We start from the raw sequence: 24,463 nt of genomic DNA on the forward strand, positions 1-24,463 counted from the left end.
AATTAAAAATAGTAGTTAATACAAACTTTCGTGAACGTGATTGAGCAGTGAAACACTTATGATGCTAGTCAAATTTTGAAATTAGCCAAGTGTTATGGGAACATGTGGATTTCAAAAAAAAATGGTGAATTTTCTGTGTGCTTCCAAGGAGATAACCAGATTTGTGGCACCTGTGGATTTTGCTTTTTTAGCAACCATGGAAGAGGTGTGGGATTTTCAGATATGGCATAGAAATAGGCAAAATTATCTTGAGCACTTTGAAAATATACCTAGCATCCTCAGTTTTAACTCTATGCTTAGACGCTCTATTAGCAGACACTTTATGTAGATTACCTCATATAGTCTACCCAACAGTTTTATGAGTAGTCACTTATTCTCACTTTACAGAGGAGGAAGTTGAGGCTAAGAGAGGTTACAAGGTTACACTGCTAGTAGGGAGTGGACTTGGTGTCTCAGTCCTTTCAGGCTGCTGTAATAAAATGTCACAGACTGTGTAGCTTATAAACAACCTAAGTTTATTTCTCACACTTCTGGAAGCTGGAAAGCCCCAGATCGAGGAGCTAGCCTGGTCACATTCTGATAAGGACCCTCTTCCTAGTTCATAGCTGGCACCTCCTCACTTTGTCCTCACGTGGTAGAAGGGGTGAGGGATCTCTGTGGGGTCTCTTTTATAAAAAACACTAATCTCATTAATGAAGGTTCAACCGTCAAGACCTGAGCACCCCCCAAAGGTCCCACCTCCTAATATCTTTGGGGGTTAGGATTTCAACTCATGAATTTAGGGCAGGGGGACACAAACATTCAGACTATAGCACTTGGACTACAGATTTTGAACTCTAAACTGCTAAAATATTTTCCCTCCTAGGTATGGTGTCTTCCTTTTCCCTTATAACATCCTCTCCAATTCACTCTTTACCTGTCAGAAAGTGACTTTTCCTTCTGAACTAGGGCCCTGTAGACTGTGCCACTTTTCAAAACACGGTTTTGTATTGTAGCTCATTCTGCAAGTAATATGTGTTGATCTGTCCTCCTTTACCATGAGCTCCTAGAAACAGTGACTGTAATACCCTCCTCACACTCACCCACCCAGGACCTTACACCTTACACGGTGGCCAGTCACTGAACACTTGTTGATTTAACTACTGGAGTTTGTGTTCATCAGGTAGCATAGTCTCCGCCAGTACAATAGCTTTAAGAGACCAAGGACAGTGAAAAAGGGAAGTCCCCGAGTAAGAGGGTCTGCCTCTCTTGACTAACTTGGCTCAAATACTTTGCTGTGCTTTTCTCTAAGTGCTAATGTGGGTTTAAATTACTTGTGCTTCTCCCATGAAGTTATGGTGCCTGTGAATCGCAGATTCATTTTCCCTGAAATATTATCCATTGCATTTTCTTGTTTTGTACTTTAAATATTAGAAACAGGAAATAAAGTGATAGGAAATATAGAAAAAGGAGTCCAAACCAATTCTTTCTATATTCCTGTGTTATGAATCTATTATATATTATTTTGATCACATCTGCTGCTTTGTATTAAAAACCATTTGATAGTTAGGTGGATGGTGGATATGAATCTCTTTAATTTTTAAACAGGCCTTTGGGCCCAAACCCACACAGTTACCATCTCCAAACAAAAATGGAGGATCCCTTTAATATATTATTATGAATATTTATGCCTAAAGGAGTTCTTTAGCATTTTCCAGTGTATTTTATTTGGCCAGAGTATGTGTTGCACTACCCTTGAATACAATAACATGATTCTATTTGGGATAATCTCATTTTCATAATGTAGAATTTCTTTTACTTCAGAAATTTCCAGGGGGAAATATAGCCAAGTACTTGGTTACATGACATTAACATTTCTAATGAATCAAGATTCTGAGGTTTCAAAGATATTAACAAACATAAAAATTCTGTAAATAAATATTTCTGTGGTATTTTTGTTTTAAAAATTGTATTTAGACTTCTTTCACTTAGGTATTTTAGCTTTCTCCATTTAAAAACAAATGGAGAGTTTTTATTCTTTATTTTTAAGAGCTTGCCCATCATGACATTCAGTATTTCTCATACTCCATAGAGCATCTTGGGTCTTAATTATGTGAAAAAATACTTTCATAGGAATTCTATTCAGGGAATTTTCTTAAAACTCGTATAAAGGCCTGGGGTACTAAATCAGACATCCCGTAAGTCAGCACTCTTTCCTTAGCACCTATAAGTGGTACAGGCTTTACTCAATGTGCTCTGGTCTTTTTCTCAGCTCAGATTTCTTCCCAAAGAAATCAGCCACAAAAGAAATTGCCTCAGTGATCAGCCACAAAGCAAAATTTGGTCCTTGAGATATTCAGGGTGCAAAAGATCACTGGGCAGGGATCTTCACCTTGAATGAGGAGGCTGCAAAGGCACACCCTGGGCTCTGGGGTTGCTTCTGATTGTACTGGGCTGTGCTCCATCTAGATGAGTGTGCTTCAGCGAGTGGCAGGGTCGCCTGGCTTCCCTGTGGTGTCCGAGCCTTCGCCTGCATCTGACTGGTCAACAGTGAGCCAGTTTCCTTCCATTGTGAGGATGGCTTTTAAAGGAGAGATTCAACCGCTAGACACACTGGGAGACTTCTAGGAGATCGAGGCATGTTACTAGGAAAGAACCCTGTATGATAAGTATATTATCTATGAATGTGTTGTAGATGCATTTTTTTCCTCTATAGGAAGTTTCAAATGGTTTCTGCACGTGCCAGGGCTGGGGGAAATTTGGGATAGAATTTGTTCATTTTCTATATCCTTTCCAGGAAACTTCTTTCTGTCTTCCTGGCAACTGGCCATATGATTTTAGGGCAGAGTTTCTAAACAGTAGGATACTTTTGCCCTCTGATAACCAAGAAGGACAGAGAGATGTTCCCTTAAATAGTACGCCAGTTGTTGGGATCTGAGGGAGCCAATTAATCCCCTTTCCTCTTTGATTTCTTAGAGACAGTGGTTTCCCCTGTATCCATATACGATTGACCCTTGAATAACACGGGTTTGAACTGCGTGGGTCCACTATGTTTTAGTTTTCACGATGTTTTAGTGAAAAAAACGCAGAGTTTTTTTCACTAAATACACACTACAGTACAACACCATCCGAGTTTGGTTGAATCCGTGGATGCAGACCCTCAGGTATGTAGGGCCAAACTGTAAAGTTATACATAGATTTTCAACTGCATGGAGGGTTGGCACCCCTAAGCCCCATGTTGTTCAAGGGTCAACTGTATGACTTTTTAATTTGTATACCAGCAGAACAATTAATTTAGCTTTATTTTAATTTCCTTTCCACACTTCAGTTGCCTAGGCTATTGGAGAAACTAATTATGACCCAACTTTTACTTGGAAGAGAGGACTTAACTTATGCTCCGTGAATCACTATATCTGGAGCACTGAGCAAGTTGAGGATTTTCTCTGATTTGACATTGTGTTCAGTAACATATCCGAGTTTATATGAACAAGTGATAAGGGAACGCTTTTTGCGTTTTTGGGATGGGGGCCTAAAACTTCCATTTATTTTAGTATACAATAATTTTAATATCTTCTTTAATTTAGAGGTAGACTGCTACTATTTGTCTCTTAAGTGGAGGGGAAAAAAGAGGTAAAAATCACCTTTCTGTTACTGATACATTCCTAACCTGTTTCTTTAGATTCCTTTTTATTCAGAAATTCCAGTTCTGGATGGACTCTTGAAATAATCGCTTTGCAAACAGGATGTTTGTGGAGTCTGTGAAAATTGTATATTGCTCACTTCTCTACTCCTGTGAGATTATCATGTTTGACCTTATAATATGCACAAATTTTGTTATCTTCAAATTTTGTTTATATTTTTTTGTTACACAGGAGAAGCAGAACCAAATAATTTTGGAATTAGAAGGAAACTTATTTAATTCATTCTCCTTTGCAGTGCTGGAATTTCCTTTACATATGTCTGTAAATGTACCTATCCGAGTCTCCTTGAACATGTCAAATGACCTGGAACTCTACCTTCTCAGGGCATTTCTTTTGATTTTTGAACAGTTGCTATTGCCACAACGATCTTCTTTACCTTTAGACAGAATCTGTCCCTCTCTAACTTCCATTCAGTATTTCTTGTTTTAGCCTCTGGAGCTACCACCTAGAATAAGTGATCCTTTTTATTTAGGGCTTCTAATTAATTCTGTTTTTTATTTGACATGTACATTTCTGATTTTTTAAAGAAAAATGTGGGTTTGTCTTTCAGTTGGAAATGATGTGTTGTTTTTTTTTTTTTTTAAGAGAAAAAGAATGTTTTCATGAACTGTCTGGTGGCTATGTTTCTCATACTTATTTTCCTCTCCCACTGCTGCCCAAGTTTTTTCTCTGCAGGGAAACCTTACCAGGAGGCTATTACTCTGAACCTTACTCAACAGAGAAAAGCAGTAACTCTTCAAAGCCTCAGTGGTTCCTCTAATCAGACACACTACTTTTCTCTTGGATTCAGTTGATCTTTTTTTTTGAAACTTGAGAACTTAAATTTATTTGTTTGGTTATTTGATATATAAAAGTAACCCCTAACATTTAAATAACTCATGTTAAGGAATTTTTTTCCACACATCAAATGGCAGCTGAATTATCCCAGTACTTTGAATCATCTTGCTATTTATTTTGCTGAAATTCTGTATTAAAATTCATTAAAGCCTGTGGTTGAGAGCTATGGGAGGGAGAAGACGAAGTTTTAATATTTGCTACCAGGTTCATCACTGATTTTCCTGGGTATTTTGATTCTGCTTATTATTTTTAAAACTCAAGATGAAACACTTTGTATAGTTGGGGATCTTTATTTGCAAGCAACAGAAATAGCCTCTGAATAACTTAGACAAGAAAAAAGGAAATGAGGGGAAATCTGAGGAGCCAGGTCTAAGGCAAGCAGGATTCAGGGGAGCCCCAGGGACCTCATCCTCAGGAGTGTTCCTGCAGAAAGCATACTATCCCAATCTTGGCTGCAGTTCTCAGTTTGGCTTGACAGGCTTTCTGCCAGGGATCTTTTGGCAGTTTGGGGCTTCTTCTGTTTTCAGGTCTATTGGAAGTTGCCTTCTTTGTTTTCTCCCACAAATATACTGATTTAATTCAAGTCTTGAAGCTAGTAGTGTGTGTGTGTGTGTTTGTTTTCTTTTTCCTGCTAATATTTTTGGGTTTGTTGTAGATATTTTCCAGGGTGGGGAGTGATGGTTAGGCTTTCCTATTTCCTACTTGCTCTGTCATTTTCTTATGGGGAAAATTAAGGAGATTAAAAAATTATACCACTGCAGTCAACATAAACATTTAAAGCTATAAATGTTCCTTTAAGTATTACTTTAGCTTTATCTCACGTTTTGATTTTTTTTCATTATTTAATCTAATACATTTTCTAATTTTCATGACAATTCTTTTTTTTAAAAAAATTAATTAATTAATTAATTTATGGCTGTGTTGGGTCTTCGTTTCTGTGCGAGGGCTTTCTCTAGTTGTGGCAAGCGGGGGCCACTCTTCATCGCGGTGCGCGGGCCTCTCACTATCGCGGCCTCTCTTGTTGCGGAGCACAGGCTCCAGACGCGCAGGCTCAGTAGTTGTGGCTCACGGGCCTAGTTGCTCCGTGGCATGTGGGATCTTCCCAGACCAGGGCTCGAACCCGTGTCCCCTGCATTGGCAGGCAGATTCTCAACCACTGCGCCACCAGGGAAGCCCCATGACAATTCTTTGATCCTTGAATTATATAAGCTTTTAAATTTCTATAAATATGGGATTTTACTGGGTTTATTTTTTTTTTACTGATTTCTAATTTCATTTTTTTATTGTTGGAGAAAATTATCTGTATAATACTGATTCTTTGGGATTTTTAGATTTGCTCTGTGGCCTAATATGTGGGCATATTTTGTAAATGGCCAGTGGGTGAATACACATTAATATAAAAGGTGCAAGGGTCTGTGTATTGCATAAGATCAAGTAAATTATAGAGCTCCTTATTCTTTATCTGCTTGATCTATGAATTCCTGAAAAAGACTTGATAACTAATACTTGTATGGTACTTAATATATTCCAGGCACTATTTTTTTTTTTTTTTTTTAGGTTTATTTATTTATTTATTTATTTATTTATTTATTTATTTATTTATTTATGGCTGTGTTGGGTCTTCGTTTCTGTGCGAGGGCTTTCTCTAGTTGCGGCAAGTGGGGGCCACTCTTCATTGCGGTGCGCGGGCCTCTCACCATCGCGGCCTCTCTTGTTGCGGAGCACAGGCTCCAGACGCGCAGGCTCAGTAATTGTGGCTCACGGGCCCAGTTGCTCCGTGGCATGTGGGATCTTCCCAGACCAGGGCTCGAACCCGTGTCCCCTGCATTGGCAGGCAGATTCTCAACCGCTGCGCCACCAGGGAAGCCCCCAGGCACTATTTTAAAGGCCTTACTTGTATTAATTTATTGTGTATTGATCATTTTTTTTTAGATGTTACTTTTACTTTATGTATTTTTAGACTGCGTACATTTGTTACTAGGTGCCTAATACCTGGTGATTGGAGCCTTTTATCTTTGTGTATTGACCTTATTCATCTCTAGTAATATTTTTAACCTTAATGTCTCTTTTTCTGATATTGATATAGTTACACAGGCGATTTTCTATTAGTATTTAATTAATTTTAATATTAATGTTAATATTGCCTAGCATATCCTTCTCATTCCACCTTTGTATGTCCTTTTATTTGAAGTGTGTCTCATAAATAGTCTATGACGGGACTTCCTGGTGGCACAGTGGTTAGGAATCCGCCTGCCAATGCAAGGGACACCGGTTCGTTCCCTGGTCCGGGAGGATCCCACATGCCATGGAGCAACTAAGCCCGTGAGCCACAACTACTGAGCCTGCGCTCTAAAGTCTGTGAGACACAACTGCTGAGCCCGCATGCCACAACTACTGAAGCCCACGCACCTAGAGCCCGTGCTGTGCAGCAAGAGAAGCCACCACAGTGAGAAGCCTGTGCACCGCAATGAAGAGTAGCCCCCGCTCGCCGCAACTAGAGAAAGCCTGCGTGCAGCAACAAAGACCCAGCACAGCCAAAAATAAAAAAAGTTTTAAAATTAAAAAAAAATATAAATTAATTAAAAAAAATAGTCTATGGGTGGATTTTGTTTTTATCCAGTTTTGTCTAAGAGTGGTAGCATAATGTGATGGTTAAAAGCAAGAACTTTCGGACCAGGTTGCTTGGGTTTGGGTTGTTGGCTGGGATGTTGATATCTGACACCTATAATTCTACACTTGGGGGTAGGAAGTGTTTTGACTTTGCTTTATTTAGACTTTTAACCTCTCCCCATGTTATATGCTCCATATCTCACTCCTGCTCTCCTATGGGTGAGGTACCTGGTATATTCAAGTTCTGATTCTCTGTAGGGGTTCAGTTGTTACCCTTTCAGTGTCACCTGCCACTTGAACTTTATGGTGTGTTTCCTTAGTCATCTGCTTCTTATCTCTTGAAAATGTATCGCAGTATCTCTGAAATGGGCATAATAAAACTGCTTAGTTACGGGACTGTCTGAAGTTAAGTGTGAGTCAACAGATGTAAAGAACTTTGAACAGTACCTGGCCCATCAGAAGTGCTTAGAAAGATTTGTTCCTGTTTTGTCACTGATGTTAATATTATAGTTTGACTTTTAATGCTCTTGGCTGCCGTGAAAGTATCTACAGTCCTGTCTGATATTTGTAACTATGAATTTCATCATCAGATTTATTGTTTTTATCTTATAATCCAAGTTTTTCTTGGTTTTGGCTTTTTTCTTCCTCAGGCGATTTGGGGAGGACATAACTTTGGTGCATCTCAATTTAGCAAGTTGAAAGTAGTAATTGAATTTAATGGAAATCGAAAATCATTTCCCAGAAGGAGTATATTATAATTAAGCTATATGATAAATTTAAACTTGTAAAATTTTTCTATTTGAATGGTGCAGGATACTTTCAGTTAGTTGAATAGACTAGATTCTGAATTTCATATGGAGACATTAAAAACTCTATGAAAAAAAGAACTCTATGAAGTGAAGTTTTTTGCCTAAGTGGGAACCTCTGTGTTTTCATTAAATTTATGCTAAAAAGAACATTAGTGGTGGTGACTGTTACGCAAAAATGTGAATGTACTTAAGGCCACTGAAACTATACACTTAAAAATGGTTAAAGTGGTAAATTGTATGTTATATATATCTTACCACAATTTTAAAAAAAAGAACACTAGTTACTATGTATGTGTCTCACACTGAAGGTGAAAGAAGATGTTCATCACTGTGAAAATCTAAATCTCATGGACCGTACAGATAGAGTGAGCAGAACATATTGGTGTCAATGCCTTGACTTGTGTTTTCTTTCTTCAGCCATGTATGATTCTCATTCATTTCCTAACGTGAACTTTATTTTTTAACAGGAAGGAAAAGCTGATGCGATGCTCTCAATGCAGAGTTGCCAAATACTGTAGTGCTAAGTGCCAGGTAAGAAGGTTCTGCTGTATGTAAGTTCTCTGCTCTGAAATTTGTTCTCCGTTATGCCTGTTGAACTATTTCTGTTTCTTCATAATCTTTTGTTTATTTTAACTTGTTATTTTCCTTCAACTTAAAAATCATATATGTGTATGGTAAAAGTTATATATACATAATATACACATAAACTCTATCCATATAGAGTGTGTGTGTGTGTGTGTGTGTGTGTGTATATATATATATATATATATATATATATATATCACTGAAGAAAAGTTAAATGTTTACTCCTCTCCATCTTCTTGTCCTCTTGACTTCAGTCCCATTTCCCAGAGCTAACCACTGTTAAGTTTCTTATGCATCTTTGCAGCATTTTTTTGGTGCAAACACATTCATGTATCTTTATCTTTTGTTTTTAAAAACAGATACAGGTTGTTCTGGCACAAATTCTTTTATACCTTGATTTTCTTTTTCATTTAATAATCTATCTAGAAGAACTCTTTTTGTATCCTCTTGTTCATTCTATCATACGAATGCACCACAATCATAATTTCCCCACTAATGAATGCATAATTTTTTCCCAATATTTGGTATTGCCCGTACTGCACCAGGCATCCTTTCATGCACATTTTTGCACACTTGTGCAAATTGATTGTAGGGTAAATTCTTCCCCGTTGTATTGATTAGTAAAAGGATATATGCATTTTGAATTTTTAAAGAGAATGCTCAATTGCCTTCCAAGAGTTTGAGTTAATTAGCAACAACTGACAGTCTATGAGAGTACTGCTGTTAACATCTTTGAAATTCTTTAAAGGATGTATAATTAACATTCAACATGACCTTTTCTTCTAACCTTATGGTTAATCATTTAATAAGAAATTTAATTATGCTCCAATGAATTAGGTCATAATAAAAAGTCTAATTGGAGGGTTTTTGTCTGTGTCACTTGCCACCCATGTTTCAGGGAACTTCAAGTTAAGAAGACTACATATAGAACCAAATGAATTATATTATTTGATACAGATTTTCTAGTTGAGCTTCCTTTCTGTTCTCAATGAACTAAACATTTACTTTTATGTTCCCTTGTTTTCATGACTGTTTTTCCCCAGGGCTACTTCCACCTTTTGTAGTACACTCAAGAAAAAAACCCCCAAAACCTATTATCTGATTAGAATGAGTAGAGGGAGTCTGGTGGGTAGGTATGTCATTTTGATTCATTATAGTGCATGTATTTTTACCACATATATTAGCTGTTTACTGTGGCATCAATAATAATGTCATCGTCAGATATACTGTAGAAGGTAATGGGAAAATAGCTAGTCAGATGAAAGATCGTATATAACACAGCTAGTGGGCATGCTTGTATGCGTGCGGGGGATAGGGTGTGTGTGTAGAGATGGGATGGGAGTCAAACAATGGCCAGAACATATGCATTTAAACTGCTCTGTTAAGCTCACCCTTAAGGTACAGCATTAAACATTATTGTAATTATTGTGAATACCTACAAAGCAGCACAAAATTAAACTGACAGACTGAACTATGAACAGTAATGAACAAAAGCACTTGGAATGGAAATTGATATAGAAGATGCGAATTCATAGCATAAAATCCAAAATACATTTACCCTAGGGGGACATAACTTTTGTCAGTAGCTTAGCGTTTGATGTGTGGGACCATAGCATCGATGAGCTGTCCACAAGAAGCTGAGGTGTTATAGGGTATAATGTCCCCTGTGCTCATAAGGAAGGTATCAGTGGCATCAGTTTTCACACTTCATTTTTAAACATAAGTGATACAAGGATACATTTGCATTATAAAAATTAGCACAATATAGACTAATACAGAGTAAAAAGTAAAAGTCTTCCTCCAGCATTCTTCCCCCATTCCTACTTCTCTTTTCCAGAGGTAGTCTCTCTGTGTTTGTTTCGTGAGTGGAGGATACACACCAAACTGTTAGTCTATGCGTCATACATAGTATACACATACATGTATATATTTACTGCTATGTACAGAACTGTTTGTGTTCCTCTGTTTATACCTTGTTATGAGGTGTCATATAATGTAATAGAGGGGTTATATATTGGATCCAGTCTTATTTCTTTCTTTTTTTAAAAAATTTTTATTTATTTATTTATTTATTTATTTATTTATTATTTTTGGCTGTGTTGGGTCTTTGTTTCTGTGCGAGGGCTTTCTCTAGTCGCAGTGAGTGGGGGCCACTCTTCATCGCGGTGCGCGGGCCTCTCACTGTCGCGGCCTCTCTTGTTGTGGAGCACGGGCTCCAGACGCACAGGCTCAGTAGTTGTGGCTCACGGGCCTAGTTGCTCCGCAGCATGTGGGATCTTCCCAGACCAGGGCTTGAACCCGTGTCCCCTGCATTGGCAGGCAGACTCTCAACCACCGCGCCACCAGGGAAGCCCCCAGTCTTATTTCTATATTGGCATAATCAGCATATCACAGATGATTATGACATCAAAGAGGAGGAACAGGCTAAGTTTTCTTATGAAAAAACATTCTCAAAATTTGTAATATAGATAACAAGTAAGCCACTTTTAACCAAATTCACCAATTACTATTTCATCTCTGCTGGGTGTACTTTGATTCATAATATGTACATTTCTAATTGAATTAATTGCAGAGCAAAATAAGCAGCTGGGTACCACATCCAAATGCAGTTTACATACTTTTAGAAAGTACTGTATTAGCAGAAAGAGGCTCTATTTTATGTTGATAATTATAGGCCTCTTTAAAAATGTGAATCATATTTTTGAGTTTGTATTTTATGTTTAGTTGTAGAATGATTTGATTCATTTTTGATGAATTCCACATTAGTAAGCACTTAACAGCGTGATTTAATAAGTTGGTTTCTGTAGTATCATACCCAAAATGATGATAATGAAGAAAGCCAAGCTCTTGGTTTTTATAAATAGCTCTGTGCCAGGCTTCAGGCTGATAAAACATGTACTGGGTGCTCTGTAGAGAAGTTGGCTTTGTATCTAACTGTAAACAAAAAGGGAATATTGTATAAAGGTTAAAATTATTTGATCATATTTAACTTTTTGACTTCTGCAAATGTCTGCAGGCCTGAGGTTTTCTTTTCTCACTTTACATTTGCCTGCAGAGTGATCCCATCTACTCCTATGGCTTCAATTGACATCTGTATATTAATTATTCTCAGTTCTCCATCTCCAGCCTCCTCCTTTCTCCTGAGCACCAGACCCATATCTTACAGGGCACCTCTATTTGGGTGTTGCACAGGTATCTGAAATGCCATATATTTATACCTGAGTGCGTTATCTTACCCCAGACCTGCTTTCCTTCGCATTTTTCAACCTCAGTGAATAATCTCACCAGCCACTCAGCAGTCCTAGTTGCCAGGGTGTCATCATCTCTGATTTACGTTCTTTCTTGGCTCCACATCCCCTTAATCACCACGTCCTGCTGATTCTACCACCTGAAGATCTGAATTGGTTCACTTCTCTCTAGCTTCTCTACCACTACTCTTGTGCGTGTTACCATGATCTCTTTCCTAGGTTAGCTGCAGTCTTTAAACTCTTACAAGCTTCTATTCTCTTTTCGACACAGGAACCAGAGTGATTATTTTATTCTAGAATGTAAGCATGATCTGTCACTCACCAGCTTGAAACCCTGGCCCTCTCTTTCCTCAGGGTGAAATTCAAACTCGAAGGCTTTGCCACGTTTTTACTTCTGGGCCTTTGGCTATGTAAGTCCCTGGGTCTGGAGCAGACCTCTCCTCCTAGCTACTGAACTCCTGTTTATCCTTTAGAACTCAGATTAAATGTCACTCCCTTTTTCCTAACCCCCTGAGACTAGTTTGTATCCCTCCTTTACCATACAGAAATTTAATTGTGTTAATTTTGGGGTTAATTGCCTGTTTCTGTAGTTAGATGTCAGGCTCCTTGAGGGTATGCTCTGTGCATGGGTCACTGCTGCAGATGTAGCATAATTTGTTGAGTGGATGAATGAATGAATACATTCATCAGTGATAATTGTTGAATTCGATTTTTAAAATTACATCATCTCTAAATAACCTGTCCGTAGTAATATTTCTTTTTTAGATGGAAATATAAATGGGATATAACATTGTATTAGTTTTAGGTGTACAACATAATGATTTGATAGGTGTATATATGGCAAAATGATCACGACAGTAAGTTTAGTTAACATCCATTGCCACACGTAATTATAATATTTTTTCTTGTGATGAGAACATTTAAGATCTACTCTCTTAGCGACTTTCAAATATACAATACAGTATTGTTAACTATAGTCACCAACCTGTACGTTACATCCCCAGGAGTTTTTTGTCTGTTTGTTTTTTGTTTTGACCACGCTGCATGGCATGTAGGATCTTAGTTCCCCAACCAGGAATTGAACTTGCGCCCCCTGCATTGGAAGCATGGAGTCTTAACCCCTGCACCGCCAAGGAAGCCCTCCCCAGGAATTATTTAATTCTTATAAACCATTTGATCATCTTCACCCATTTCTCCCCTCCCCCACTCCCCCCCATCTCCTGCCTCTGGCAAACACCTGTCCTCTGTATCTATAATTTTTTAAAATTTATTTTTATTTTTATTTATTTTATTAATTTATTTGGTTGCGCCAGGTCTTAGTTGTGGCAGGTGGACTCCTTAGTTGCGGCTCACGGGCTACTCAGTTGTGGCATGCGAACTCTTAGTTGCGGCATGCATGTGGGATCGAACCCAGGCCCCATGCATTGGGAGCGCAGATTCTTAACTACTGCACCACCAGGAAAGTCCCAATATAATTGTTTTTTTTTTTTAGATTCCACATACAAGTGAGACATAATAATATGTCTTTTTTTTTCTTTTATTCAACAATTGTTTATTTAGAGCCATCAAGCTGGGTCTGCTGCATTTCTAGATTGTGACACTTTCTTAATCCTCTTCTCTTACTCAAAAATTATGGAGCCAGTGATTATTACTGGCACTCAGGAATGCATCCATGGGGAAAAAAACGAGACAAATATCCTTGCCTGTGTATAATATAAATTCTAATAGGGAGAGATAATTAAGAAAAATTTTTTTTATTCTGGTAAAAGTCACATAATATAAAACATACTATTTTAACCATATTTAACTGTACAGTTCATTGGCACTAAGTACATTCACGTTGTTGTGCAACTCTCACCATCATCCATCTCCCGAATTTTTCACCTTCCTAAACTGAAACGCTGTCCCCTTTAACACTAACTCCCCATTCCCCCTTCCCCACCCCCACCCCCTGGCCCCTGGCATCTACCGATGTTCTTTCTGACTCTATGAATTTGACTGTTCTAGGTACCTCGTACAAGTGGAATCAAACAGTATTTGTCTGCACCTAATGTATATTGGAATGCATTTTTAAGGTTTTAATATGTCTTAATTCATCAGTGTAGGCATTATCTATTAACTTCCTGCTCTGATAGACAACAGAATTTAGCTCGCCTGTGTCAGCATCTGCTTCCTCTCTGTCTTTTTATATAGCTATATCAGGATCCTCCATTCATCCGAAGTCTATCCAATAGATATTTATTGAGTACCTGCTAGCTAGTCACTGTTCTAAGTTGGGATTGGGGTGGTGGGCAGTTAGCAATGAACAAGTAAACAAGGTCCTGGCTTTCGTAAAGTTTATAGGAGTGAGGAGACAGTAACAAATGCCATGATTATGTGAGTGTGATTTGGATGAGCGTGAGCTTGCCATTGCACAGATGGTTACAGAAGGGCTTCCTGTATAGGTGACATTTGGCTGGAGTCTAAAAGTACCCAGCCACAGAAAGATCTCGGAACAGTTTTTTTTTTTTTTTTTTTAATGTAAAAGGAACAGCGAATGTAAAGGCACTGAAGAGGAAAAAAGCTTGTCATGTTAGAGGAATGAAGAGGAGTTTGAGGTAAACAGATTCACAAATTCATATGAAAAAAATGAAAAAAGTCTTTTACCAGAGTGTGTATCCTTATTATTTTACCAAATATCACCACAAACAAAAATGACTGAATGACTTACAATTAAATAATGCTAAAATAACTTTCTTGCCCTGCTTTTTACAGAATATTGTGAAATTATGTGTTCTGCATGTTTTTGAGTTATAGTTGCTTCTGGTTAGCTGGAAAATAGAGACATTTAGTGGTCAAAACTGAGACTTTGTCAAAAACGTTTTTTCTAGTTCATTACACACCTGGTTCTCAGAATTTTAAAAAACTAATTATTAATAAATTTAAATTGTACTTCTTTTGGGGAAAAAAGGAGTTGGATAATGGTAGATACATGTCATTTGTTCAAACCCATAGAATGTTTGACACCAAGAGTGAACCCTCATGTACACTATGGACTTGGGTGATAATGATGTGTCCGCCTAAGTCCATCAGTTGTAACATACGCACCACTGTGATGGGGATGTTGATAACAGAGGAGGCTGTACATGTGTGGGGGGCAGAGGGTATATGAGAACTTTATGTACTTTCCTCTCAGTGCTGTGAACTTAAAACTGCTCTAAAAATTAATGTCTTAAAAAAATAAATCATAGGGAAAAAAAACAGTTGGAGGTGAGGCCAATGAGTTAAGACTTGAAGGACTTGATAATGGATTCATCCAACCATTAATTTACTCAGCAAATATTAGTGCTGATGCCAGGACTTTTCTTGGCTCTGGCACAATATTATTGAACAAGACACAGAAAACCCTTGCCTTTATGGAGCTTTCACTTTCCTTGTGAGACAGATATATAATATTGTCTTATTTTTATGCCTAAAATAAAGGGAGTAAGAGAAAATGATAGGGATTGGGAGGCTATTTTTACATATGTATGTGTGTGTGTATACATATACACACATATGTACATATACATATCTATATTTAACTTCTTTCTATATATCTAATATATAGATATTGAGAAAGCGATATATCTATATATCTATATCCATATCCATATCTATATCTATAACTATAGTGAGATAACTATTTCTATATCTGTCTATCTGTCTACCTAAGACCTCTCAGGAGGTGGCATTTGAGTGGAGACCTGAAAGAAGTAAGACATGTGAAGATTGGAGAAGGCAGTTTCAGGTTTGATGTACATCACACGTAAAAGCAGGAATGAATATGGTGTGTTCACTGAAGGACAAGAAGGCCAGTATGGTGGACCAGAGTAAGCAACAAAGAGAGTTGTAGGAGATAGATTAGAGAGGTAGGAGGGGCCAGGTTATGAGGCCATCGTGTACTATGGCTGAAAATAAACATTTTGTTCCATGTGTGATGGGCTGCTGCTGTAGGGTTCCGGGAAGGGGAGGGGGGGTCAGTATTATGGTCTGAGATTTTAAAGGCATTTTCCTGACTGCCGTGGGGATAGGTTATAGGAGGGCAAGGATAGAGGCTGAGAAACCAGTTAGGAGGTTATTACACTAGTCTGGTTGCCATATAATGGTGGCTAGGACTAGAGTAGCAACAGCAAAAAGAATTGGTTAGATTTGGGGTATCTTTTGAAGGAAGACCTGATTGAATTTGCTCATGGTTGCATTCATTCATTCAAGTTGAGAACTCAGCATATGCAGGTACTGATCTAGTCAAGAGCTCTGATGGCTTGGATCAGAGTGGTAGCAGTAGAGGTGGTGATAAATTATTGGATTTGAGATGTATTTTGCAGGTGTAACTGAAAGAGTTTGCTAAGAGATTAGATGTAAGAGGTGAGACAAAAAGAACAGTCAGAGATAGAACTGTTTTTAAAAAATGGAGTTCCATTTAATATTTATTTATTTATTTATTTATTTAGGCTGCGCCGGGTCTTAGTTGTGGCATGTGGGCTCTTTGTTTTAGTTTCGGCATGCGGACTTAGTTGCGGCATGCGGACTCTTAGTCGCAGCATGCATGCAGGATCTAGTTCCCTGACCAGGGATCGAACCCAGGCCCCCCGCATTGGGAGCGTGGAGTCTTACCCACTGGACTACCAGGGAAGTCCCAGAGATAGAACTTTTAAGTTTCTGCCCTCAGCAACTTTGGGTGAATGGTGGTGCTATTTAGTGACTTAAAGAAATCTTATTGAAGAGTAGGTTCTGAGAAGAGAATTCTAATTCACAAAATTTTAGTTTGTGCCTATTAAACATATACATGGAGATGTTGAATAGGCAACTGGATATACTTGCTCAGAATGGGGGCTGGGACTGCATGAAAAAATGTAAGGAGAATGAATATGGGGATGGAGAGGGAAAGAGAAGAATCAAGAATGACTCCTTGGGCACTTTCCTGGCTGTCCAGTGGTTAAGACTCTGCGCTTCCAATGCAAGGGGCGTGGGTTTGATCCCTGGTTGGGGAACTAAGATCCCACAAGCTGCGCAGTATGGCCGAGAAAAGAAAAAAAAAAAAGAATGACTCTTTGGTTTTTGGCTTTAGCAATTGGGTAGATGATGATTCCATTTACTGACATGGGGAAGACAAGACCCCCATGTAATAGCGTAATAGACCCAGTTTTAGGTGGGAAAAATCTGCTTTGGCTGTGTTAGATTTGCAATAACTGTTATATGTCTATTAGGTTCAATTTCCTTTTCTCATGTCTGTAACTTTAAACAATATGTGCAAGCCTCCATCTGTGTTTATCAATTGTAGATCGTATCTTTTGATTCCCTACTTTTAAATTTATTTATTTATTTATTTTTGGCTGTGCTGGGTCTTCGCTCCTGTGCGAGGGCCCTCTCCAGCTGTGGCAAGTGGGGGCCACTCTTCATCGCGGTGCGCGGGCCTCTCATTATCGCGGCCTCTCCTGTTGCAGAACACAGGCTCCAGACGCGCAGGCTCAGTAATTGTGGCTCACAGGCCCAGCTGCTCTGCAGCGTGCGGGATCCTCCCAGACCAGGGCTCGAACCCATGTGCCCTGCACTGGCAGGCAGACTCTCAACCACTGCGCCACCAGGGAAGCCCCTGATTCCCTACTTTTAAGGTGAAGATATTAGTATTCCCACTCTTTCCTCTCTTATCACTCTATTTTTCATAATTTGCCAGCTGAACCTTTACTTTTATATTGTCAAGGTTAATGATATTTACATGCTGTTCTAGAACACAAAATTAAGTCCTGCGTAATGATTTTAAAAATTCAAAATCAGTAAAAAGTCATAAGTGATTTTTAAAATATCGCTTTCTAGATTCAGATTCAATGCAGTCCCATTCAAAGTCCCAGATTGATAAGCTGACTGAAATTTATGTGGAAATGCAAAAGACTTAAACTGAGTCCCTTATGTAAAAGAAGAGCAAAGTTGGAGGACTTAGACCACTTGATTTAAACACTTACTCTAAAGCTACAGTAATGAAGCCAGCGGTGTTAGGATAGACGTATAGAGCAATGAATAGAACAGAGCGACGGCCCCCAACCTTTTTGGCACCAGGGACTGGTTTCGTGGAAGACAGTTTTTCCATGGATGGGGTTGGGGGATGGTTCAGGCGGTAATGTGAGCGATGGGGAGCGGCAGATGAAGCTTCGCTCACTTGCCCGCCGCTCACCTCCTGCTGTGCGTCTCGGTTCTTAACAGGCTGTGGACCGGTACCGGTCCACGGCCCAGGGGTTGGGGACCCCTGGAATAGAGAGTCTAGAAATTGGCCCCGTTCTGTGTTCTTTTATGTGATAGTTAGCTATGGCCACAAGAGAGGACTCAGAGAGACTCAGGAAAAAGTTTATTATACTCATAGATCCTAGAAACAGGAAGGATGGATTGCCACACAGCATCATGTGCGGGAAGCCTCAGGGTGGTCTGGAGGCAGAAAGGAGGAGAAAGGGGAAAACTGAGGCTAGAGCCTTTATTAAAGTTTCCGCAGGATTACTCAGCCATAAAAAGGAACGGAATTGGGTCATTTGTAGAGACGTGGATGGACCTTGACACTGTCATACAGAGTGAAGTAATTCAGAAAGAGAAAAACCAACATCGTATATTAACACATATATGTGGAATCTGAAAAAATTGGAATAGACGATCTTATTTACAAAACAGAAATAGAGACAGATGTAGAGAACAAAGGGGGGTGGGATGAATTGGGAGATTGGGATTGACCTATATACACTATCGATACTATGTATAAAATAGATAACTAATGAGAACCTACTGTATAGCACAGGGAACTCTACGCAATGCTCTGTGGTGACCTAAATGGGAAGGAAATCCAAAAAATAGGGGATATATGTATACCTATAGCTGATTCACTTTGCTGTACAGTAGAAACTAACACAACATTGTAAAGCAACTATACGCCAATAAAACTTAAAAAAAAAAAGGTTTCCTCAGGAAAGGCAAGGCAGGGTAAGGTAAACAGTTTAGGATTGGCTAATTTGAATAATTCCAGAGGGCTTTGAGCTATAGGAGTGGCCTCTAGTTTCCTGGTACCTGGCTCTGTGAATTTTAAAGCAGATGGAGGGAGGTAGGGCTCTGGATTGGTTAGTTTGCGTATCAAAGGCATGCTCCCTGCTGAGCCTTTTGCTGTCTCTAAGAATTGCCTAGCTCTGGGATGGGCAGTCTCTCTTTCCAGCCAGAAAGGTTTTTAAGATGTCAGAATATCATAATATACAGAAAATATAAATGCAACCCCACACATGTATAGCCAGTTGATTTTGTACAGAGGTGCCAAGGTAATTCAACGTTGAAAGGATAGTCTTTTCAACAAATTGTGATAGATATGCACATGGAAAAGAAATGATATAAATACAGTTTTCCCCCACCAAAGTCTCATAATAGATTACAGACTTAAAAGCTAAAGCTATAAAACTTTTAGAAGAAAACTTAGGAGAAAATCTTTGGACCCGGGGTAGGTCAAGTTTCTCAGGCTGGACACAGAAAGCACTCACTATACAAGACATATTGATAAAGTGAACCTTAGCAAAGTTGAACCCTTCTGCTCTTTGAAGACTTCACTAAGAAAATGAAAAGACAAGCCACAGGCTGGGGAAAATATTTGTAATGCATGTATATCCAACCAAAGAGTTGTATCCATAATTTTTAAACAGTGCTTACAATTAAGTAGTAAGATAATCCAGTAAAATGGACAAAAGATTTGAATAGACCCTTCAGTAAGATATACAGTAGAAGATGCTTAACATCATTAGTCATCAGAGAAATGAAAATGAAAACCACAATGAGATACCATTACATACCCACTAGAAAGGCTAAAATGAGAAAGACTGACTATACCAAGTGCATACAAGGAAGAACAACTGGAACCTCATACTCTGCTGGTGGGAATGTGATATGTTACAACTGCTTTGGAAAAGTTTGGTAGTTTCTAAAAGTGTGAAATGTGCACTTACCAACTAACCCAGCAGTTCTACCCCTAGGTTGTGTGTGTGTGTGTGTGTGTGTGTGTGTGTGTGTGTGTGTGTGTATACACACATAGATACACCCACAATTTACTATTACTCAGCCATAAAAGAGAACTATTGATATATGCAGCAACATGCGTGAATCTCAGAAACATTATACGGAGGAAATAAAGCCAGATGGAAAGAAGTAGTACTGTTCTGGGACAGGCACAGCTAGTCTGTAATGATGGAGACCAGATTACTGGCTGCCAGGGATTGAGGGGTTGAAAGTAAAGGCCCACAAAGGAACTTGTGGGAGTAATGACAATCTATATCTTTTATTTATTTATTTATTTATTTATTTATTTATTTATTTATTTATTTATGGCTGTGTTGGGTCTTCGTTTCTGTGCGAGGGCTTTCTCTAGTTGTGGCAAGTGGGGACCACTCTTCATCGCAGTGCGCGGGCCTCTCACTATCGCGGCCTCTCTTGTTGCGGAGCACAGGCTCCAGACGCGCAGGCTCAGTAATTGTGGCTCACGGGCCTAGTTGCTCCGCGGCATATGGGATCTTCCCAGACCAGGGCTCGAACCCGTGTCCCCTGCATTGGCAGGCAGATTCTCAACCACTGCGCCACCAGGGAAGCCCGACAATCTATATCTTAATTTTAGTGTTGGTTACATAAAACTATACTCTTAAAATGGGTCCAATTTATTGTAATGTAATTTATATCTCAATACATTTTTTAAAAAATATTGCTCACTGCAGAACCATTAAGTGTGCGTAGATCTTATTTCTTCCTCTGTAATAAAGTGATCACAACCTTTCAGCCACTCAAAGAATGAGACTGCTGTTTGAGGGAACCATTATAAGATGGTAAGCACTGGGGAAGGAAGACCAAACAGAAGGCTAAAGAAATGGTCTAGATCAGTGATATTCTTAGCGTCACATTCAACTAGAGTCTCCATTTTAACACTCCACTGCTTACTCAAAATCGTGCCAATAGTAAGAAGGCGTTTTGGGACTCTCTGGTATACAGACTTCTGGTTAACTGTCTCTTTTTCACTCACTTTTCAATCCCAATCTCTGTCCCATGTGTAGTCTTCAATTCTGAATTCTTGTTGGAGTTCTGTTTGGCAGGAGTCAAAGACTTTGAAGGTAACTGCCTCCAACGTTACCTGCCACTTTGAGGCAGCCTCCTTTGCCCTGTTTCTGTAGCCTGTTCTCTTACCCCGACTTTCTGACTTAACGGAAATGAGGTTAAACACCTCATCCATTGATGGTCCTTCTGGTTCACTTTGGGAGTTAAAAACTTGATAATTACTTGCATTGGGGAGATAAAATGCATGTGCCCCATCTGCCATGTTCCACTAGAACTCGGTGTTGACATTTTGATCAATCTAGCATGGAAGTTTCTTGCAAAGAAGTCCGTAGAGGTGAATGATTTATTTTGCCCTTCCAGCTAAAATGTATCAATTAGGTCATTCCATCTTGATATGACCTCTTACTAGATCAGAGATTGGCAAACTTTTTCGGTAGAGGGCCAGATAATAAACATGTTAGGCTTTGTGGGCCATAGGATTTCTGTCATAACTATTCAACTCTGTTGTCATAGTATGAAATTAGTGAGTGTAATACTATGAATTGGCTATGTTTCAATAAAACTTTACAAAAACAAGTGGCAAAATGGATTTGACCTGAACCTTGTACTAGATTGACTTACTTTGGGAATCTAATGTTTTTATTTATTATAAGGTTCGTTGGTTAACCAAGAAACTGTAATTCCCATTTTCCTAAGGAGTAATACTTTATTCTTGTTTCTTTTGTCAACTTCTTGCCCTATAACCATCCTCCTGCCTTATTCTGTCTTTATATTTGGCCCTATCTGTCTAATTTGATTAAGGCTAGTGGGAAGGCACTCTTGTTCTACATTTGTTACAGCATCCAGAAAGCTTTTAAAGTGCTAAGTCTAATGTCTATCACTAGGTCTCTAGTGTGCTCTAAGGAGATTTTATGCAAGATTTTAATCAATACCTGTCAGTCAACTATAACTTGTTAGCCAGCGTGCTTAGCTTTCCAGTTTTCTTTTCCCAGATTCCAGCTTTTCAGGTCTTCATGCATCTGTCAACCTGTAATTCATTAGTGTAGTACATTTGAAGCATACAGAAGGAGATATTATTTATTTGCTATTAAGCAGCCTGTAAGTGAATGGAAAGCTGTTGGGTCTCTTTTCTTTCCTGCAAGTTGCATGGCAACTCAACTATCCTGAATTTTGCCTATAACAGACCTCTGTAGATGATTGATTGTGAGCGGAGTGAGTCATGAACATGTGGTTAAAAAAAATCATGACAATATTTCACATAGAAAATGTTCAACTAATAGTGGTTATTAATCACAAAATGAACTTGTTGAATAAGCTGGCTTAAAAGAATTCGTTTCTTTTTTACATATTTTAAGGCAATTTCTTTTAAATATCCCCAAATCTGAGGAAAATACCATTCCAAATTTTCAGTTCTCTGTAAGCCTAACATGGGGAGGTTTCAAGCCTTTTTGACATAATTTAGATTATTTGTTATGAATGGGTATTACAGAATCATAGATTTTTATCATTGAGAGGCTACCTTAGATATGATTGAATCCAGTTCTCTTACAGAATAAACGTCTAGTGAGCCCTGGTTTTGAATTAGATGTGTTTTACTGAAACTGGATTTTATATGTATTGATCCTTCCCACATTCCATCCCACAAAATAATAAGCTGCCCTAAAATGAGTATTTAATCCAACCAAAATTCAATGTTAAATAGTATTTAAATGGGTTATTGAGGCGTACTGGCTTTGTATCCAAGGCAGGGAGGGAAATGTTACAGTAATAGTGTAAAGGTTATTTTGTGTAAGAAAGAAGAAATAAATGGATTTTCTCTTTCTATTGTAACATCTCATCAATCGTCTCCTTTCATAATTAAGCAATCAAGACCGTCTCAGACTTGCCAAAGCAAGAATTGCTATGGATTTTCCTGACCTTCTTTTTGCATGGCCTTAATTTCAAATAAACAATGGTAAATATATAGTAAATTATATCTCCTAAATGGTACTGATTTTAGAATAAATCATCAGATATCTATTGAACACCTGTTACATGCATACTGCACCTAGTTGGTAGTATACTTATTTAAGAAAACCAGACATAAACAAAGCTAAAAATAAAATAATATTTAAAAATTGATAAAAGTTAACTAAGTCTTTGCGTTACAAAAGATTTCATTGGTATTACAAAAGAATTCCTTGAAGTGTTTTTTTAACATTTAAAAATTAATACATTTAAAAGATTTTTTGAGTTATAACCAGGTTTTCCAAAAATAAACAAACGTTAAGAAGTTGTTTATTAACAGTGATTTTGCTTTCTTTTTCATATAAAAATGCTTCTCCCCGAATCACAGTTATTAGATATAAGAAAGATAATTATGTTTTGCTTTTATTTATAAATATAATACATGATATTAGTCGAAGATAACAGTATTGGGAAAGTATAAAGAGAAAAACAAAAGTAGCTTTTTCTTATAGGAAAAGCTGGAAAATTATTGACAATTTCCAGTATTAGCAAATCTGCAATGAGCATTCTTAAGCTTATGTATGTACATCATTTAAATTAGGATTAATTGCATTATAAATACTATTTCTGTGCCAGCAAAATGCACATTGAAAATCCTGATGTTTACTACCAAACACCCATCAGAAAGATTAGGGAAACTTATAATTCCAAGGACAAGGTTAGAAAGTCCCCACTTCCCTACACCCTAGAAACTTCTGAATTAATATTTTCATTTATCTTTGCTATACTAATGGGTCACCTATGTTATCTTGTTTCTATTAACATTTCTTTGATCACTTGTTTTGTTTTTAGTTTTTGTTTACTGGCATTTCTTTTTTAGGCATGAATTTTCTCTTCATGTCCTTCACTTTTTTTTCTATTTTTATGGAAATATTCACCCTTTTCTTAGTTATTTTATAAGACCTCTTTGTATTTTGGAGACATTTAACACTATCTACATACATATTTAAAATTTTGTTTTCCTAATTGTCCTTTATCTTTCAACCATATTTGTGGTATTAGGTTTTCTTCCTTCTGATATACAAGTTATTTATTTTTATGTAGTTTAATGTGTACATCTTTTCATTTATGGTTTCTGGGTTTTATGTCCTGCTTTAGAAACTCTTTTCACACCTGAATATTATAAAATGTTAATTCCTGTAGGGCAACAGTTTAATCATAAGTGCAGAATAGTATTTTGTTGTTTAATCTATTTAGTATATATATAGTGACCTCCTTTTTTAATTTTGTCTAGCTTAGTGGTTTTTCAGTCTTAGCTACACATGGAATTCCCTGCAGTGATTAAAAACAATTTAGACACCTGATTCTGTGTCATCGGTACTGTGAGACTCTCTGGGTTGTGTCCTAGGCTGTCTATTTAAAAATATTTTTTGTTATGTATGTGTGTGGTGTGTAACTGTAGCATTATTCTAGATCTGGGGTTTTCAGCTCTCTCAGACCCAACTCCATCTTTCTATGACAGTTATTTTTATTGTCCTGTCTACTATCTTGAAATAAAATTTTTTAGGTAATGCAATCTACCTAGTTACATATTTCAAAATTCAATATCAATATAAATGCCATAACTGGAACATAAAGGAGAAAAATCATTAGACAACTTAAAATAATATGT

At 37.9% G+C, this 24,463-nt stretch overlaps 1 protein-coding gene across 1 annotated transcript in view; it reads left to right on the forward strand.

The window, feature by feature from the left end:
* Positions 1 to 24,463, forward strand: part of SMYD3 (SET and MYND domain containing 3) — a 716,908-nt gene that overhangs the window by 173,545 nt on the left and 518,900 nt on the right. The window contains exon 2 of the mRNA XM_007167174.2: positions 8,404 to 8,467. Within this exon, the coding sequence (XP_007167236.1) occupies positions 8,404 to 8,467 (64 nt within the window). The remainder of the gene's footprint in view (positions 1 to 8,403; positions 8,468 to 24,463) is intronic.

This window comes from Balaenoptera acutorostrata, chromosome 1, assembly GCF_949987535.1.
Source record: "Balaenoptera acutorostrata chromosome 1, mBalAcu1.1, whole genome shotgun sequence".
NCBI lineage: Eukaryota > Metazoa > Chordata > Mammalia > Artiodactyla > Balaenopteridae > Balaenoptera > Balaenoptera acutorostrata.